This window comes from Eriocheir sinensis, unplaced genomic scaffold (genome assembly GCF_024679095.1).
Source record: "Eriocheir sinensis breed Jianghai 21 unplaced genomic scaffold, ASM2467909v1 Scaffold7, whole genome shotgun sequence".
Taxonomy (NCBI): Eukaryota; Metazoa; Arthropoda; class Malacostraca; order Decapoda; family Varunidae; genus Eriocheir; species Eriocheir sinensis.
The window spans coordinates 781,806-796,532 of NW_026112053.1; the positions used below are offsets into that span (position 1 = coordinate 781,806).

The following is a 14,727-nucleotide window of genomic DNA, read 5'->3' on the forward strand; positions in this document are numbered from 1 at the left end:
CATCACAATACACAAAATATTTAGCAGGAGACACTGAAGTAACCAATATCTATCCTAACTTCCTAATAATGAGCTGTTAATCTTTGGTTTCTTGGCTTGGAGACAAAGTTAATCTGGGTAGGTATAAATAGTGATTTTATTAACTCCTTATTTATGAATGTCCATGATAGGGAAAAAATAAAGAATTATGTAGAAATGTAGCTATTATGGAGCTTACTAATGTCAGGATACTAAGCATAACAATAATTTTACATCACCAAATCACCCTCTGCGGAGTGGAGCTTTCCCATGAGATACGCTTTGCCACGTCACGCCGTCAGTAGCTTGCACGCCGCCGCGCTGGGCAGACATTCGCTGTGCGGGTTCTTGGATTTGGCTTTTTCCCTTTTCAGGTAAGGCCACGTCTCCTGTTACGCAGGGACAGTGCCTACTACCCGTTATCCAGTCCTTGGAGCGGGTAGAGCCGTTCGAGTGGCTATATTTCAAAGTGTGGCAAGTGTTTTGAGCTTAAGGCTCGGTATCTGTTTCGCAGGGTGGCGGCCATGTCTACCTCTGGAGAGGAGTCGACCAGCCCGTCCTTGGGCTCTCCCACAGACTACAGGAACAGCAGGAAAACCTCCGGTCACGTTGAGGGAGGTGGTACTAGTAGTATTTTCTCCCGTCATGGAAGTTTGAGAGAGGCACTCCGCTCACCTGGCCGTGTGACGCCAGGGGCTACAGGTGCAAACACGGTCGCCGCCTCGCCACACATACCCACCTCACAGGATGCCGCCCCCTGGGACATGGTTTTCAAGGCTCTGGCGGAGTTAAGAGGTGAAGTAAAACAGTTGAAAGCGGACAGACTGCCTTCTGCACATAAGCCGAGTCGAGTGAATGATGGAGCGAGTACTTCTCAAGGTACGCATCTCACTGATTCACCTACCAGTGTTTTTTCGGGGTTCCCCGTCTCTGGCTGTGAGGAAGGTGCTTTCACGGAGCAGGCCCCTGGTGACAGCGTGTTAATGCATAATGCTAAGGTTTTTGGTCCTCCGGACACTGCCTCTGAGGACATTGATCAACAGGTGGCCGAGATGGTGAACTTTGTTTTCCAACGGCATGCGTGGGGAGGACCACAAACTCATTTGCGAAGATGATGTGATCGAGAGACCAAGGAATTGCCATGCCCTCGCTCCAGTGGAATGTAATCCGGAGGTGTTAGAGGCACTTAGAAGTGATGCCAAGAAGACTGACTTCCGTTTGAAGGAAGTCAACAAGGACGTTTTGAGGGCAGCAACTATCATCACGAAGTCTCTTTTAGCGCTAGATAAAGTTGTTCAAGATGAGGGTCATCCAGTGGTAGCCCATGAAGTGGGCATGATTAACGGAGCATTGGCCTTGTTAGGCAATGCTAATTACAAGAACAACTTGGCAAGGCGATCTGCCATGAAGCGGGAGATCAACCAAAAATATGCACATCTTTGCTCAGACAAGGTGCCAGTTACTCGTTTCCTGTTTGGAGATGATGTTTCACATTCTGCAAGACAAATTGAAGAATCCGAAAAATTGAAAAACAAGATCACAACAAAGAAACCCCCCTCTACATGGAGATTCACCGGAGGAAGAACAAGAGGTTACTGGGGTTCGACTTCACACAGTGGCTTCTCCAGGTTCCAGCCTTATGGACAGCAGAGGCTCGGGTATCGGGGTGCTCAACGGCAATCCACCACTCGCCATGACACTGTTTCAAAAAACGCCAAGAGCCGGGGCCAACACAGGCCCCAGCAACAGTAGAGGCAAGTAAGGTTTTTGAGGCTGGCAGACTTCACTATTTTATAGATGAATGGCGTAAATTTACCAGGGACCCAGTCATTTTGGATATTGTTGAAGGTTGTCACCTGGACATTAAGGTGGATGACATTTGCCATTTGTTTTCAGGAGAGTTAGAGTATGTTTTCAATGAGAAAGAGAAAGGTATAATTTCTGAGGAGATTAACAAACTTTTAGAGCTTAAGGTCATTAAAGTTACACAAAGAAAGAGGGACCAAATTGTTTCTCCCATTTTCTTGAGGAAAAAGAAGAATGGTGAATACAGAATGGTGCTCAATTTGGAAAAATTAAATAAACATATACCCTACAAACATTTTAAAATGGAAAATTTTGAACAGGTCATCAGGCTGATTAATGAAGGTGATTTTTTAGCTTCAGTAGATCTGAGGCTGGTGGTTAATGGTTTCACGAATGTAGACAGATCAACATTGTTTATGATCGATGACACTTTGCGCACGAGGAACAATGGCGTAAAACTCAGATGTAGACAAGTAAATTCAGACTGCACTAAATTTTTCTTCACCAACGTTGTAGTGCGAGAATGGAATAAGCTTCCACCATCAGTGGTCCAGTGTAACACGATTGACTCCTTCAAAAATAAGCTCGACCGTCACTTCCTTCAACTTAATTTTTTTTTTTTTTTTTTTACATTGCAGCCTATTGCGCCGGTAGGCTTCTTCCCGGTGGATCCTGATGGTCGGTCCAAGGCTTCTTTCCGGTAGGTCCTGATGGTCGGCCCAGCCCGTTCTGGCGCAGGCGAGTGTTTATAGTGGCGCCATCTTGCATTGGCTCATGCTGCCCTCCCAGAGCTCATCTTTGATCCTAGAATCTAGAGTCCGGGTTGATAAGTGGTCTTCTGGACAGCATGTGGGTAGTTTTAAGCCACTCGGCGGCGGCTGAAAAATCCCAGCTTGGTGGTACCGGGCGGGGATTGAACTCGCGTCCTCCTGAACACGAGGCCGTTACTTTGACGACTCAGCCACCGCCTCCCCAAACCAATATCCCCAATATCAACTAGAGTAGAAATGCAACGTTTTGGAGTCTTCTGATTAATGTAAAATCACTTAGGTTTAAGGACAGACCACCTAGTTTGGACCATGGGGTCTGTGTGGTCTGATTTTCTATGTAAATCTATGCCTACTATTCAGTTAAGATTGCGGAAGAGCAACAACGTTTTTTATGTTTTACATGGCAAGGAAATATTTATCAGTTTACATGCCTACCTAATGGTATCTCTGAAGGGCCTAGGATTTTCACCAAGTTGATGAAGCCTGTTTTTGCAGCTTTGAGGGAGAAGGGATTTACTATTACTAGTTTCATTGACGATTCCCTTATTTGTAACAGTTCCCTGCCAGGATGTCGCACAGTCATTAGGGACACTATTGACACCCTTAGACAATTAGGTTTCTGTATTAACGAAGACAAGTCTGTTTTGGTCCCCACAAAGCATATTGAATATTTGGGTAACATTATTGACACGGAAACTATGAACATTTCATTACCAGCACGCAGGGTGGATAAAATAGTAAAAAGTTGCAAGGAACTCATGTGTAAGAGTAAGGAAAAAATTCGAGAAGTGGCCAGGGTCAATGGCCTTCTGGTGGCTGCTGTCCCAGCAGTTGAGTTGAGAAAACTTCACTACAGGAAGTTGGAGGCAGCTAAAATTGCAGCGTTGCATAAAGTGAATGGGGATTTTGACCAATTTATGACCATCACTGATGACATGAAATTGGACCTAAGCTGGTGGTTAAACAATGTATCAGCACAATATAGAAAGATATTCAGGGCAGGTACTGAAATTAACTTGTACACTGACGCTTCCAACATAGGTTGGGGAGGCCACCTGAACCATCAGACTACGAGTGGAAGTTGGTCATTAGGTGAGAAATTACTACACATCAATTCTCTAGAGCTTAAAGCTATCTTGTTTGCCCTTCAAGCATTCAGTCATGAACTCAGTGGGAAACATGTTAAGGTATTTTGTGACAATACTGCCGCCATGACCTACGTTAATGAAATGGGTGGTACGAAATCACTAATTTGTAACAATATATCCACTTTGATTTGGGACTGGTGTATAGAGAATAATGCATGGGTCACGTGTTCGCACATTCCGGGCAGAGACAACGTTTTGGCAGACAGTGCCTCTCGCAAAATTAATGATAGGCACGAATGGAAACTCAACGAGCACATTTTCCGAGATCTTTGTGACATTTTTGGTACCCCTTCCATTGACTTGTTTGCATCCAGACTTAATAAGCAAGTTTCGTTATTTTGTTCATGGAAACCAGACCCAGAAGCACACTGTTTTGATGCTTTCTCTTTAAATTGGGTACAGTTTGAACTTTTTTACATTTTCCCCCCATTCTCTCTAATTGCTAGGTGTCTTCAAAAGATACGTGCAGAACAGGCAAGGGGGTGGATGGTTGTGCTATTCTGGACGTCTCAACCCTGGATGGGAATGCTGCTCGGGATGCTAGTCGATTACCCCAGGCTAATCACGAGCAGGAAGAATGTGCTGACGCACCCATCTCTACCAGGTTCGCACCCTGTCATGAAACACACAAGACTCATGGCATGCTTACTGTCAGGGAGACCTTACGAGAACAGGGTGTTTCTGCAGCAGGCGCGGACATCATACTTGCCTCCTGGAAACCAAGCAGTGCAAAACAGTACCAACCACATGTCAAAAGGTGGAAGCAGTTTTGCGCTAGATGGGACACCAATTTCCTTAATCCCAATGCATCCAACATCATTAACTTTCTGACCGAAACATTTAATAGGAATGTGGGATATGACAGCATTAACACAGCAAGGGGTGCCCTTTCATCACTGGGCATTGTAATTGATGGATGCAGAGCGGGGAACCACCCGCTAGTTAACAGATTTATGAAAGGGGTCTTCAACCTAAGAACACCCACACCCAGGTATACTGAAACATGGGATGTTCAACCAGTTTTACAGAAACTAAGATAAATGTATCCGTTACAGGACTTGCCATTAAAGGACCTAACTCTAAAACTCGTCATGTTGATGTCACTCACTCTAGCAGCCAGAGTACAAACTTCACATTTATTAGTGCTTCATGGCATGAACATAGGCAATGACTATATTTCCATTCAGTTGGGTGGTAATATCAAGCAATGTAGACCTAATTTTAATATTAAAAGGGTGAAATTTCAGGCTTATTCTAAGGATGACAGCTTATGTGTATGTAAAACTTTGTTAGAATACATGGTAAGGACCCAAGATCTAAGGCAAGGTGACAAACACAAGGATGCAAAATTGTTTATTAGCTTTAGCAAACCGCACAACGCGGTTTCCAAAGACACTATTGCGCGTTGGATAAAATCAATGCTTTGTATGTCTGGTGTAGACACAACTAAATTCAAGGCAGGCAGTGTAAGGCCGGCTGCGGCATCGAAGGCCAAGGCTTTGGCGGTGCCAGTGACATGTATCATGCAAAAGGCTGGTTGGTCAAGGGAGACCACATTCGCAAAATATTATGATAAGCACATTGCAACAAATTCAGATCTATTTCAGGATGCGGTACTAGGATAAGCTGGAACTTATGGAATGCATAACATGCTTACATTTCATTTTTCATGTTAACATAGGTCGAAATTGTTCTGTAAACTACACTGTTAAGTTTGTATTCATACAAGTTACATGGATATCATGTATATGTTTATGTAATTAAGATGTCAGTTGATTAAACTTATGTTCAATGAAGGGATTGATTGTGTTTTAATGTTCCAAATTCTATACACTATCAGAGTCCGACACCCCCATGGCTTCAAAGCCTCATGGGAAAGCTCCACTCCGCAGAGGGTGATTTGGTGATGTAAAATTAATAAAGTACACGAGACTTACCTCTGGTCAGTTGAAGTGTGCTTGTAATTTTACGAGACAAATCACCTCTGCTGGAGGGGAGCTTTCACATGCCCACCGCGCCCTCCCATTTCTAAGACATTACAATAATGCAAAGTAGTTTTAGGTTTATTTCATGTGAGTGATCGTATACTTCAAAGTCTGACAGCGTGACGTGGCAAAGCGTATCTCATGTGAAAGCTCCCCTCCAGCAGAGGTGATTTGTCTCGTAAAATTACAAGCACACTTCAACTGACCAGAGGTAAGTCTCGTGTACTTTATTAATTTTACCAACATGTACGTACTTCTTTTATGGTCCCCCTGTTTGTGGTCACCAGAGGCCCCATGACTGGGGTCATGTCTTGCAGTGCGTGATCGGCAGTGATTTTCTGTTCATCCTCTAAATGAAACATGAGAAACCTGATTTTCATTGTTTATTTTGGCAAATGTATCTTAATTAACCTTCCTATGTATTTCCACATCTGTTATTCATCGTTCCCTACCCTAATATTTCTCATTGATGGCTTCACTGCTTCATAACTGAAGTGTCAAAGTTATTATTTCAATTACATATTTCTTGACTTATATGATGACCAATTACTGTAACTTTTAGATAAAATAATGTATTTTGTTTTTGTTGCCATGTACATACTGTTACGAATGTGCTGTATGTGAATGATTGTATGTGTAATGTGATGAAAATTGTAGCATGATGCAATGTTAGCTCAGCATGGTGCAACTCTACTTGTTGGGACAAGAGAGACAGAGGGGAGCCCTGGGCCACCGGCCGCCGGGCAGGAAGTGCTGAGTCGGCTGTTGCGAGCAAGGGTGGCTGAGGGGCAGTTGAGAAGACGCGTGTCTGGGCTGAGAGAGTGTTGAGCTGTGTGCTTCCGGTGTGCGTGTCTGCCGTGCCCCTGTACTGTGCCTGACTAACTGTTCTGTGCCCTTGAAAGTTGCTGTACTGTGTGAGGAACCTGTCATTAAACTAGAACTTAGTGTTGCACGTGTATCCTTTGTGCCCCGCCTCGTTCCCTCCTCCCCTCGGTGTTCGGTGTGGGCCGCTGTGAGTGACTGGTGCCCGTGTGGTTGTTCTGAGGATCACGCCACCTGCCGTGGATGGTGGGTGTGGGGGGGGCAGGGCCGGATTAAGCTGGTGGGAGGCCTGGGGCCTACTCTGGTGGGAGGCCCCCTTTCCAACTCCCATTGCATACACCACAAACTATAGTCTAATTAATCTAATGGCCAAAATAGTGCAATACTAATTAGGTCGGTTTTATTTAGGAAACACTACAATGGGACTATTCTTCCGATTATCAATATCCATAAATTCAAAATAAAATACAATGGGACTATTCTTCCGATTATCAATATCCATAAATTCAAAATAAAATGCAACGGGACTATTCTTCCGATTATCAATATCCATAAATTCAAAATAAAATACAATGGGACTATTCTTCCGATTATCAATATCCATAAATTCAAAATAAAATGCAACGGGACTATTCTTCCGATTATCAATATCCATAAATTCAAAATAAAATGCAACGGGACTATTCTTCCGATTATCAATATCCATAAATTCAAAATAAAATACAACGGGACTATTCTTCCGATTATCAATATGCATAAATTCAAAATAAAATACAACGGGACTATTCTTCCGATTATCAATATCCATAAATTCAAAATAAAATACAATGGGACTATTCTTCCGATTATCAATATGCATAAATTCAAAATAAAATACAACGGGACTATTCTTCCGATTATCAATATGCATAAATTCAAAATAAAATAAGCACAAGTTATTCTTACTTTTTTTTTTTTTACATACATACAATTCCAGTTACTCATATGAATATAATAATATAACTATCACATAATATAATACCTCATTCTTTCATATGTAGTTACATGTTAAGTCAGGATTACTTTCTTGACACTTTTCTGGATTTTTTCATTGCAAATTCACTGATGATCTCGTTGGAGTCCAGTTCACACAAGATATCTGACTCGAGGCTCATCATAGTCAGATTTACCAGACGTTTCTGTGTCATAGATGTCCGTAACCTGTTTTCAATTAACTTTAGCTTTGAGAAAGAGCGCTCCCCACTGCAGTTTGTCACCATTAGGACAAGGTATATTCGCAGAGCTATCTCTATGTTTGGGAAAGTGTCCTGCACACCCTTGTCCAATACAAGTCTATGCAGGAAAAGCTCAGTGCTGACATCTGTTGGCTCCTCATCTGTGAATATATTAGCAAATGTGACAAACTGGCACAGTTCCTCCTTAAATGTTATATCCAAGTCATCTGGATATGATCTGATGAGTTGCTCTGCTGCGTCGCAAAGTTCATCTGAAGAAAGCCTTTGCAGATGTCTAAAAAAACTAAATTTACTTGATATCTGTTTGTATGCTTCCAGACGTTGACCGAGAGAAGATACAAACTGATCAATGATAGGCAAGAAAGTTTGTGTTCTGTATTTTTCAGAAGGGCCACTATAAACCCGGGGATACAAAACCTACGCCTGCTTCCCTGGACTGTCCAGGGAAGCAAAAGAAAAAAAATCGGGGAAATATTTTATTTTTTGTTGGTTTTAATGGTTTAATTAACATTAACATCACACAGCTGGGCCAATTCTCTCTTATTGTCGTAAGAGAAAATGGACCATCCAAATTGCATGGATTACCATGGTAACAAAAGAAAGGAAAACGTGCAGGCACTTGACTACATGGTACTGACACTCGTTTAGTTATGATTACAATACTAACCTTATTAAATCAAAATGTATTGTTTAAATTGGTGGGAGGCCCCCTCTTGGTGGGTGGCCCGGGGCCCTGGCCCCTTGGCCCCCCCCCTTGATCCGGCCCTGGGGGGGGGGTGGCGTAACAATACCTTTGCCAGCTGGCTGTCTAGAGTAACTGCAATGAGGAAGGAAAGACTAGTTGTAAACACTTACTGCTATCATGAATACTGGTTATTGTAGTAATATATTTTCTTGGCAATATGAAACCCTTCTACATTGCAGATGTTGGCAAAACTGCCATAAACATTATTCAGTGATGTCCAACATATGCTTATTAATTTTTCATATCTTTAAATATGTCTGGGTCCCATCCAATATTCTATTCTGTTCATCACATTTAACTTCTCACACTGGCCAGGTAAGGTGCCAAGTTTGAATATTAGAAAACAGTCAGAAGAGGAGTGCACTGCACCACTGGTTCTGTGTAGCCTGCAAAATTAGGTTTGGGAGTAATGAAAATCAGTATAGTGAAGGAAACTTTGGATTTATGAAGATGACAATCAGAGATTAGACAATGGAATGTGGGTATGTCAGTATATAAGAGAGCTTGGAATTATGAGCAGTAAAAATCAATCTTCTGGGAAACATAATATGATATGTTACTTTGAACATTAAGTACTAGAGGATGTATGGAAGACGCTGCTGTCACCTGATCCCTTGATTGAGCCATCAACCCTGGGCATGTCTTGCACTCGCTGATATCCCCAGTTTGGAATGTGGAGTGACTTTTTACCCATTTTCCATTTTCAAAATTTTCCCCCCTACAATAAAGTAATGAAACAAATTTTGACTCCTTGATGGCGCCTTCAGTAGACCGATAGATATAAAATCAATTTTTTTCTGAATGTCTAAATTTTGGCATTTTCTCCAAATTTTTATATTTCTGGATTTCTGTATATTTCAGCTATAAATGTATACGAAAATCACTGCTTTTATAATACATCTTAACCCGTTGACTTTGGATTTCCTACAAGAAGACCTCACCAAGCTTTTTTTTTTTTTTTTTTTAAGGAGGAGACTCAAGGCACAAAAAAAAAAAAAAATAAAAAAAAAAAAAAAAAAGCTCCTAGAAAAAAAAAAAAAAAGAATCCAGGTGGCCGAAAAGATAAGTCGGTTTCGAGGGAGGAGAGATCCTTACCTCACCTCTGAAAGAAGGAAAGAGAGATGGAGGGAAAGAGAGATGGAGATTGTTCCAGAGTTTACCAGCGTGGGGATGAAAGAGTGAATGCTGCTAAAGACTTGCATAAGGGGTTTGGACAGAAGGGGATGAGCATGAGTAAGGTCGAGCGTGAGAAGCCAGGGGAGGGGGGAGGTTGGAGGGGGGAGGGCAGTCAAGAGCAGAAGAAGAGCAGAAGGATATAAGATATAGAAGAGAAAGAGGCAAAGGAGGGTGGCGTGCGGAGAATATGAAGAGAGAGGAGATGGAGGAAGAGAGAGAGCTTGAGTGAGTGAGGCCACATGCCTCCCTCTGAGCTGTGTGAGGAGATCCCCGCCATACCCCCACATGATACTAGGGCTCTCATACAGGCAGACATATGCCGACAAGAACTGGCAGAGAGACGGAGCGGAGAAGAGAACTGGCGAACGCTCAGCAGAACGCCGAGATTTAAGTTTCCAGATTTAGTAAGAGATAAGATTTTGAGTGAGATTTTTGAGTTGGATTTTTTGAGAGGAGGATTGAGGAAGGTTTAGTGAGATTGTGTTTAGAAAGAATAGGTGGTAGTTGTGTGTGAAAGGGTTTGGAAGATTTGAGAAAGGACATGCGTGTGAGGTGGGAGGGTGTTGAAATTGCAATGGAATTGATGAAGGAATGTTCTTCTTTCTTCAGCCTTGGTGCCGTTCCAGTTCGTTAGCCTCCTGAAGAGCAGTCCTTAAGTTCTGGTTGTTATGTAAAGAAGAGGAATCATCTATTAGAGGAAGTTGTGGAATACAAAAGTGGGATCAAGAAGATCATCAAAAAAAGGAAGATCATCAATGAAAGACAAGAAAAGACTAAGAAAACAGAAAGAAGTGGAGATGGGACAAGACAGTACAGATCCACCACGAAAGAACATGTTAAAGAAAGGCAGAAACAGAACGGTCAGCAAAAAGAACTAGAACCGTAGGAGGGGAGAGAAAGGATAAAAGAAAGAAGGGACCTTAGAAGGAAAGAAAAGAGTTAGCCCCAGCATGCAAGCTAAAAGATTCAAGAAAAGCTAAAGTTTCACCGAAAAAGCTAGTTAGAGAGAAGTAGAGGTCCCCGAAGAAATTAGGAGATCACCCAAGAATCATAGCGGAAAAATGGTAAGAGGCTTCAAGTGGATTAATCTTAAGGAATGGATAAAAAAGTGGCTGCTACAATTCAATGAAGAAAAATGTTAAGTCATGCAACTTCATCATCATCATCATAATTTCGTTTAACGTCCGTTTTCACTCATCCTGCGTGGTTGGATGCTTTATGGCTCTCCTCCATTCTACTCTGTCTTCTGCCCATCGCTCATCCAGTCCCATCAATGCCAAGTCTTCCTGTATACACCTTCTCCACGTTTTCCTAGGTCTACCAACTGGTCTCCTTACTTTAACCTTCAATCTCTCCTAACTCCCAGCACTGTATTCTCCCCAGCTTTCTTTACATGTGGATGACTATAATCATCACCCGGGGTTAGGGACTTTTCTGGCCACGACAACAATAGTCATCGCCTGGGGTTAAGAAGATAGATGATCAAAGCAAGTAGAGAAAGTAGAGAAAAAAGCTTCAATGGCAGACATTTGTATGGAAAATATCAATCCTCATTTCATTTGTTGTTTTAGGAGGTGACTTAATGGATTCAGATTTTGTATTGCGGGAGGTAGTAGTTGGAGACTTGACCCTCCAAAATAGTTTAATATTGATGGAACACTCATCAAAATGATTGCAAGATTTTCCTTGAATTCACAGCCTGCCTATGTGGGAAAAAGATCAGGTGATGATGATGATGATGAATATCTAAAGTAACAATACACTGTATGAAGAATGGAACTTACCAAAGGTATGCCAGCAGTCCAAAGAGGGGGAAAATCAATAACAGCAGCAGCAACAACAGCAGAGGGTCATATGAACTTATATCCGTGGGCTCCACAACCACCCCTCCATCCAGTATCACAAAGGAGTAGGTTTTCTCTCCTGGAAAATATTATAAACAGTTAGTTTCTCATCTGCTCTCATTCTATTTGAACGGAACTTATTTCAAGGAATGGATGAAGTCTCCATCTTTATCATAGTAAAAGTACATTAATGAAAATCCCAAATGTCAGAATATCCCAGATCCAAAAGTTCTGCTGGCTGCAAAAAAATAAAATAAATAAATAAATAAATAAATAAAATCACCCATTAAAGCCACTCTTTATATTGTATAATGTCAGTAGATGCAGAACCTGCACGTGACTGCAATGGTGTTCTAAAAAAAATAAAAGGTAATAGCTGGAGGAGGAGGAGGAGGAGGAGAGTAGGAGGAAGGGAGGAGGAGGAAGAGGAAGAGGATGAGAAGGAGGAGGTGGAGGGAAGAGGAGGAGAAGGAGGAGGATTGCATAATGCCTTTTTTAATTGGAATTTTCTTGCTTTTCCTGAGGACTCCAATGGTTGCCCTGTCTTTCTACATAACTCCTAACACAACGATTCATCTGCACCACGTCACCTGAGTGCCGTATGATTGTTGAAGTCAAATCCTTTTCAGCCCATGCAGTGTCTGGGTAGAGAAACAGGTCATGACAGGTTGTGTTTTTTTCGCATTGGTTTTATCTGCCTCAAAAACTCTCCAGAAAATTAAAAGTCCATTGGAGTATATATTATCGTGTGATTACTCGAAGTGTTGCTTCCTTGCGATTCTTATTTCCATCATTTTCCCCTGTCTCAGAGGTCAAGATGTCATACAAAAAAATCAGAAATTTATTTATAGTTTTTTTATGCTCTTATTATGCCTCTTTTACACGTTTTCCTCATGTATATAATAAATATGATAAATACATATCTCTCTACATAACAAATACATAGAAATATATGAAAAAAAATGAAACATAAAATATCTGGATGTTCAGTCGGCAACAGCGGACGGCACAAGGCGGAGTTTACGCTGCCGCAAGGCTGAAATAACACAATGCTGTCTCCAATCACCAGTTCTCATTTCCAATCATTATGAACTAGAGGTGAATGGGGGGAAGCTGGAGGAGGAAGAACATTTCTGTTATTTGGGAGATGTTCGGGACTGTGAGGCAGGAGTGGAGAGGACAGTGAAAGCGAGAGTGGCGGCAGAGTGGTTAAAGGGGAAGGAGGTGGCTAGTCTGCTTGTGAATCGTAGCATTCCTGTAAAGAGCAGAGCAGCTGGGGTGTACCAGTGAGACGTCTTCTGTTTTGAACACAGATCGGCTCTAGATCATTGGCCCAGATCTGAATCTGATCTGGATTCGCTCTGGGTAAATAGAATGCAGAGCGACAGATCAAAACACACACACACATAAGAACATAAGAACGCAGGAGTCTACAAGAGGCCGGTAGGCCTGTACGAGGCAGCTCCTTTGACCCTAAGCTCCCGTGTATCTAACCCCACCTAATATCGCTGTCCATGAATTTATCTAGTCTATTTTTGAATGTGACAATTGTATTGGCACTCACCACATGACTGCTAAGCCTATTCCACTCATCCACCACCCTGTTAGTAAACCAATTTTTGCCTATGTCCCTGTTGAATCTGAATTTATCCAGTTTAAACCCATTACTTCGTGTCCTACCCGGTTCTCTTACAAACAAAACCTTATGAATGTCTCCCTTATTAAAGCCCTTCATCCATTTATAAACCTCGATCATGTCTCCACGCACCCTTCGCCTTTCTAGAGAATGCAAGTTTAACTGTTTGAGTCTTCCCTCGTATGGCAAGTTTCTCAACCCCTGAATCATCTTAGTCATCCTCCTCTGCACCGATTCTAACATTTTGATATCCATTCTATAGTAAGGTGACCAGAACTGAACCGCATAGTCAAGATGAGGTCTAACTAATGCTAAATATAGTTTGAGGAAGACTTCGGGGCTTCTGTTGCTTACGCTCCTTGAAATAAATCCCAGTACACACACACACACACACACACACACACACACACACACACCACTCCGGTAGCTCAATCAGTTACAGCACCGCGCTGCAAAGCTTCACCGCCAAACAGTTGGTGGTTGGAGCCCCGCTCAGGCCAGATTCTCTCCGTTGACTAGGAGTGGTTACTGTCCCCCCTTGAGCAAGGGGGATGGGGTATGTGGTGTGTGAGGTCCTGGTAGTACCCAGAGATCGACGATAATGAGCACTTGCTCACGTTGGTGTGGCCTAGCTGTATATCTCCCACAATTCCGTTGTGTAATACTTCTATTTTACATCTTTACTGCCAACAGAACCCTTTTTGCAACATCATCTTATCTTATTATATGTTCTTCACTCATTATGGGAGGTGCTCTTGAGTTGCATACTTGAAATAAAGTCGGAGAGGCCGAGTGTAACAGCATGAGAGCTGGACGCGGGTGTCGTCTGCTACAACCCACCTCGGCCTCTGGATCAGGCAGATCAGGATCAGGATCACCCAGATCATGAGAATCCAGATCTCAGTGGTAAATAGAACACGGGTTCTCCAGCCAGATCAGTGATCTAAAACGGATCCTTATAAATAGAAGAACATGAAGAAGAGCAGAAACATGGGCTCTAACTAGAAAACTGATGGAGGTATTGAGAGCAAGTGATCGCAGAATGCTGAGGTATATGGCGGGGATCAGGTGGCAAGATATGGTGTCCAGTGCAGATGTAGCTAACAGATGTGGAGTAGAGGACCTGGAAACAGTGCTCAGAAGGGAAAGACTCCAGTGGTTTGGACATGTGAAGAGAGGAGGGGAGGATACAGTGCTGGAAGTTTTGGAGAGATTAGAAGTAGAAGGAAGGAGACCAGTTGGTAGGCCTAGGAAAACGTGGAGAAGGTGTATACAGGAAGACATGGCATTGATGGGATTGGATGAGCATCTTGCAGAAGACAGTAGAATGAAGGGGAACCATATATTAAGCGTCCAACCGTTCAGGAAGAGTGAAAATGGACGTTGAACGAAATGATGATGATGAAAATCTATATTCAAGGCTTTACTCATTATATTTTCAAATAGTAAAACTGTATACAGTATGTAGACATAGGAAAAAAGCACTCACAAAATATGCTTGAAATTTTGCAACAGAATTACACTTACCTGAATTTTCTCAAT

At 42.3% G+C, this 14,727-nt stretch overlaps 1 protein-coding gene across 2 annotated transcripts in view; it reads right to left on the bottom strand.

Annotated features, from left to right (window-relative positions):
- Positions 1–8,256: 8,256 nt before the first annotated feature.
- Positions 8,257–14,727, bottom strand: part of LOC126993939 (angiopoietin-1 receptor-like) — a 46,413-nt gene continuing 39,942 nt past the window's right edge. For both annotated transcript variants that reach the window (XM_050853169.1, XM_050853168.1), the window contains 2 exons: positions 11,490–11,628; positions 8,257–8,601 (listed from right to left, as the gene is read on the bottom strand). In XM_050853169.1, the coding sequence (XP_050709126.1) occupies positions 8,475–8,601; positions 11,490–11,628 (266 nt within the window). In that variant the 3' untranslated portion in view covers positions 8,257–8,474. The remainder of the gene's footprint in view (positions 8,602–11,489; positions 11,629–14,727) is intronic.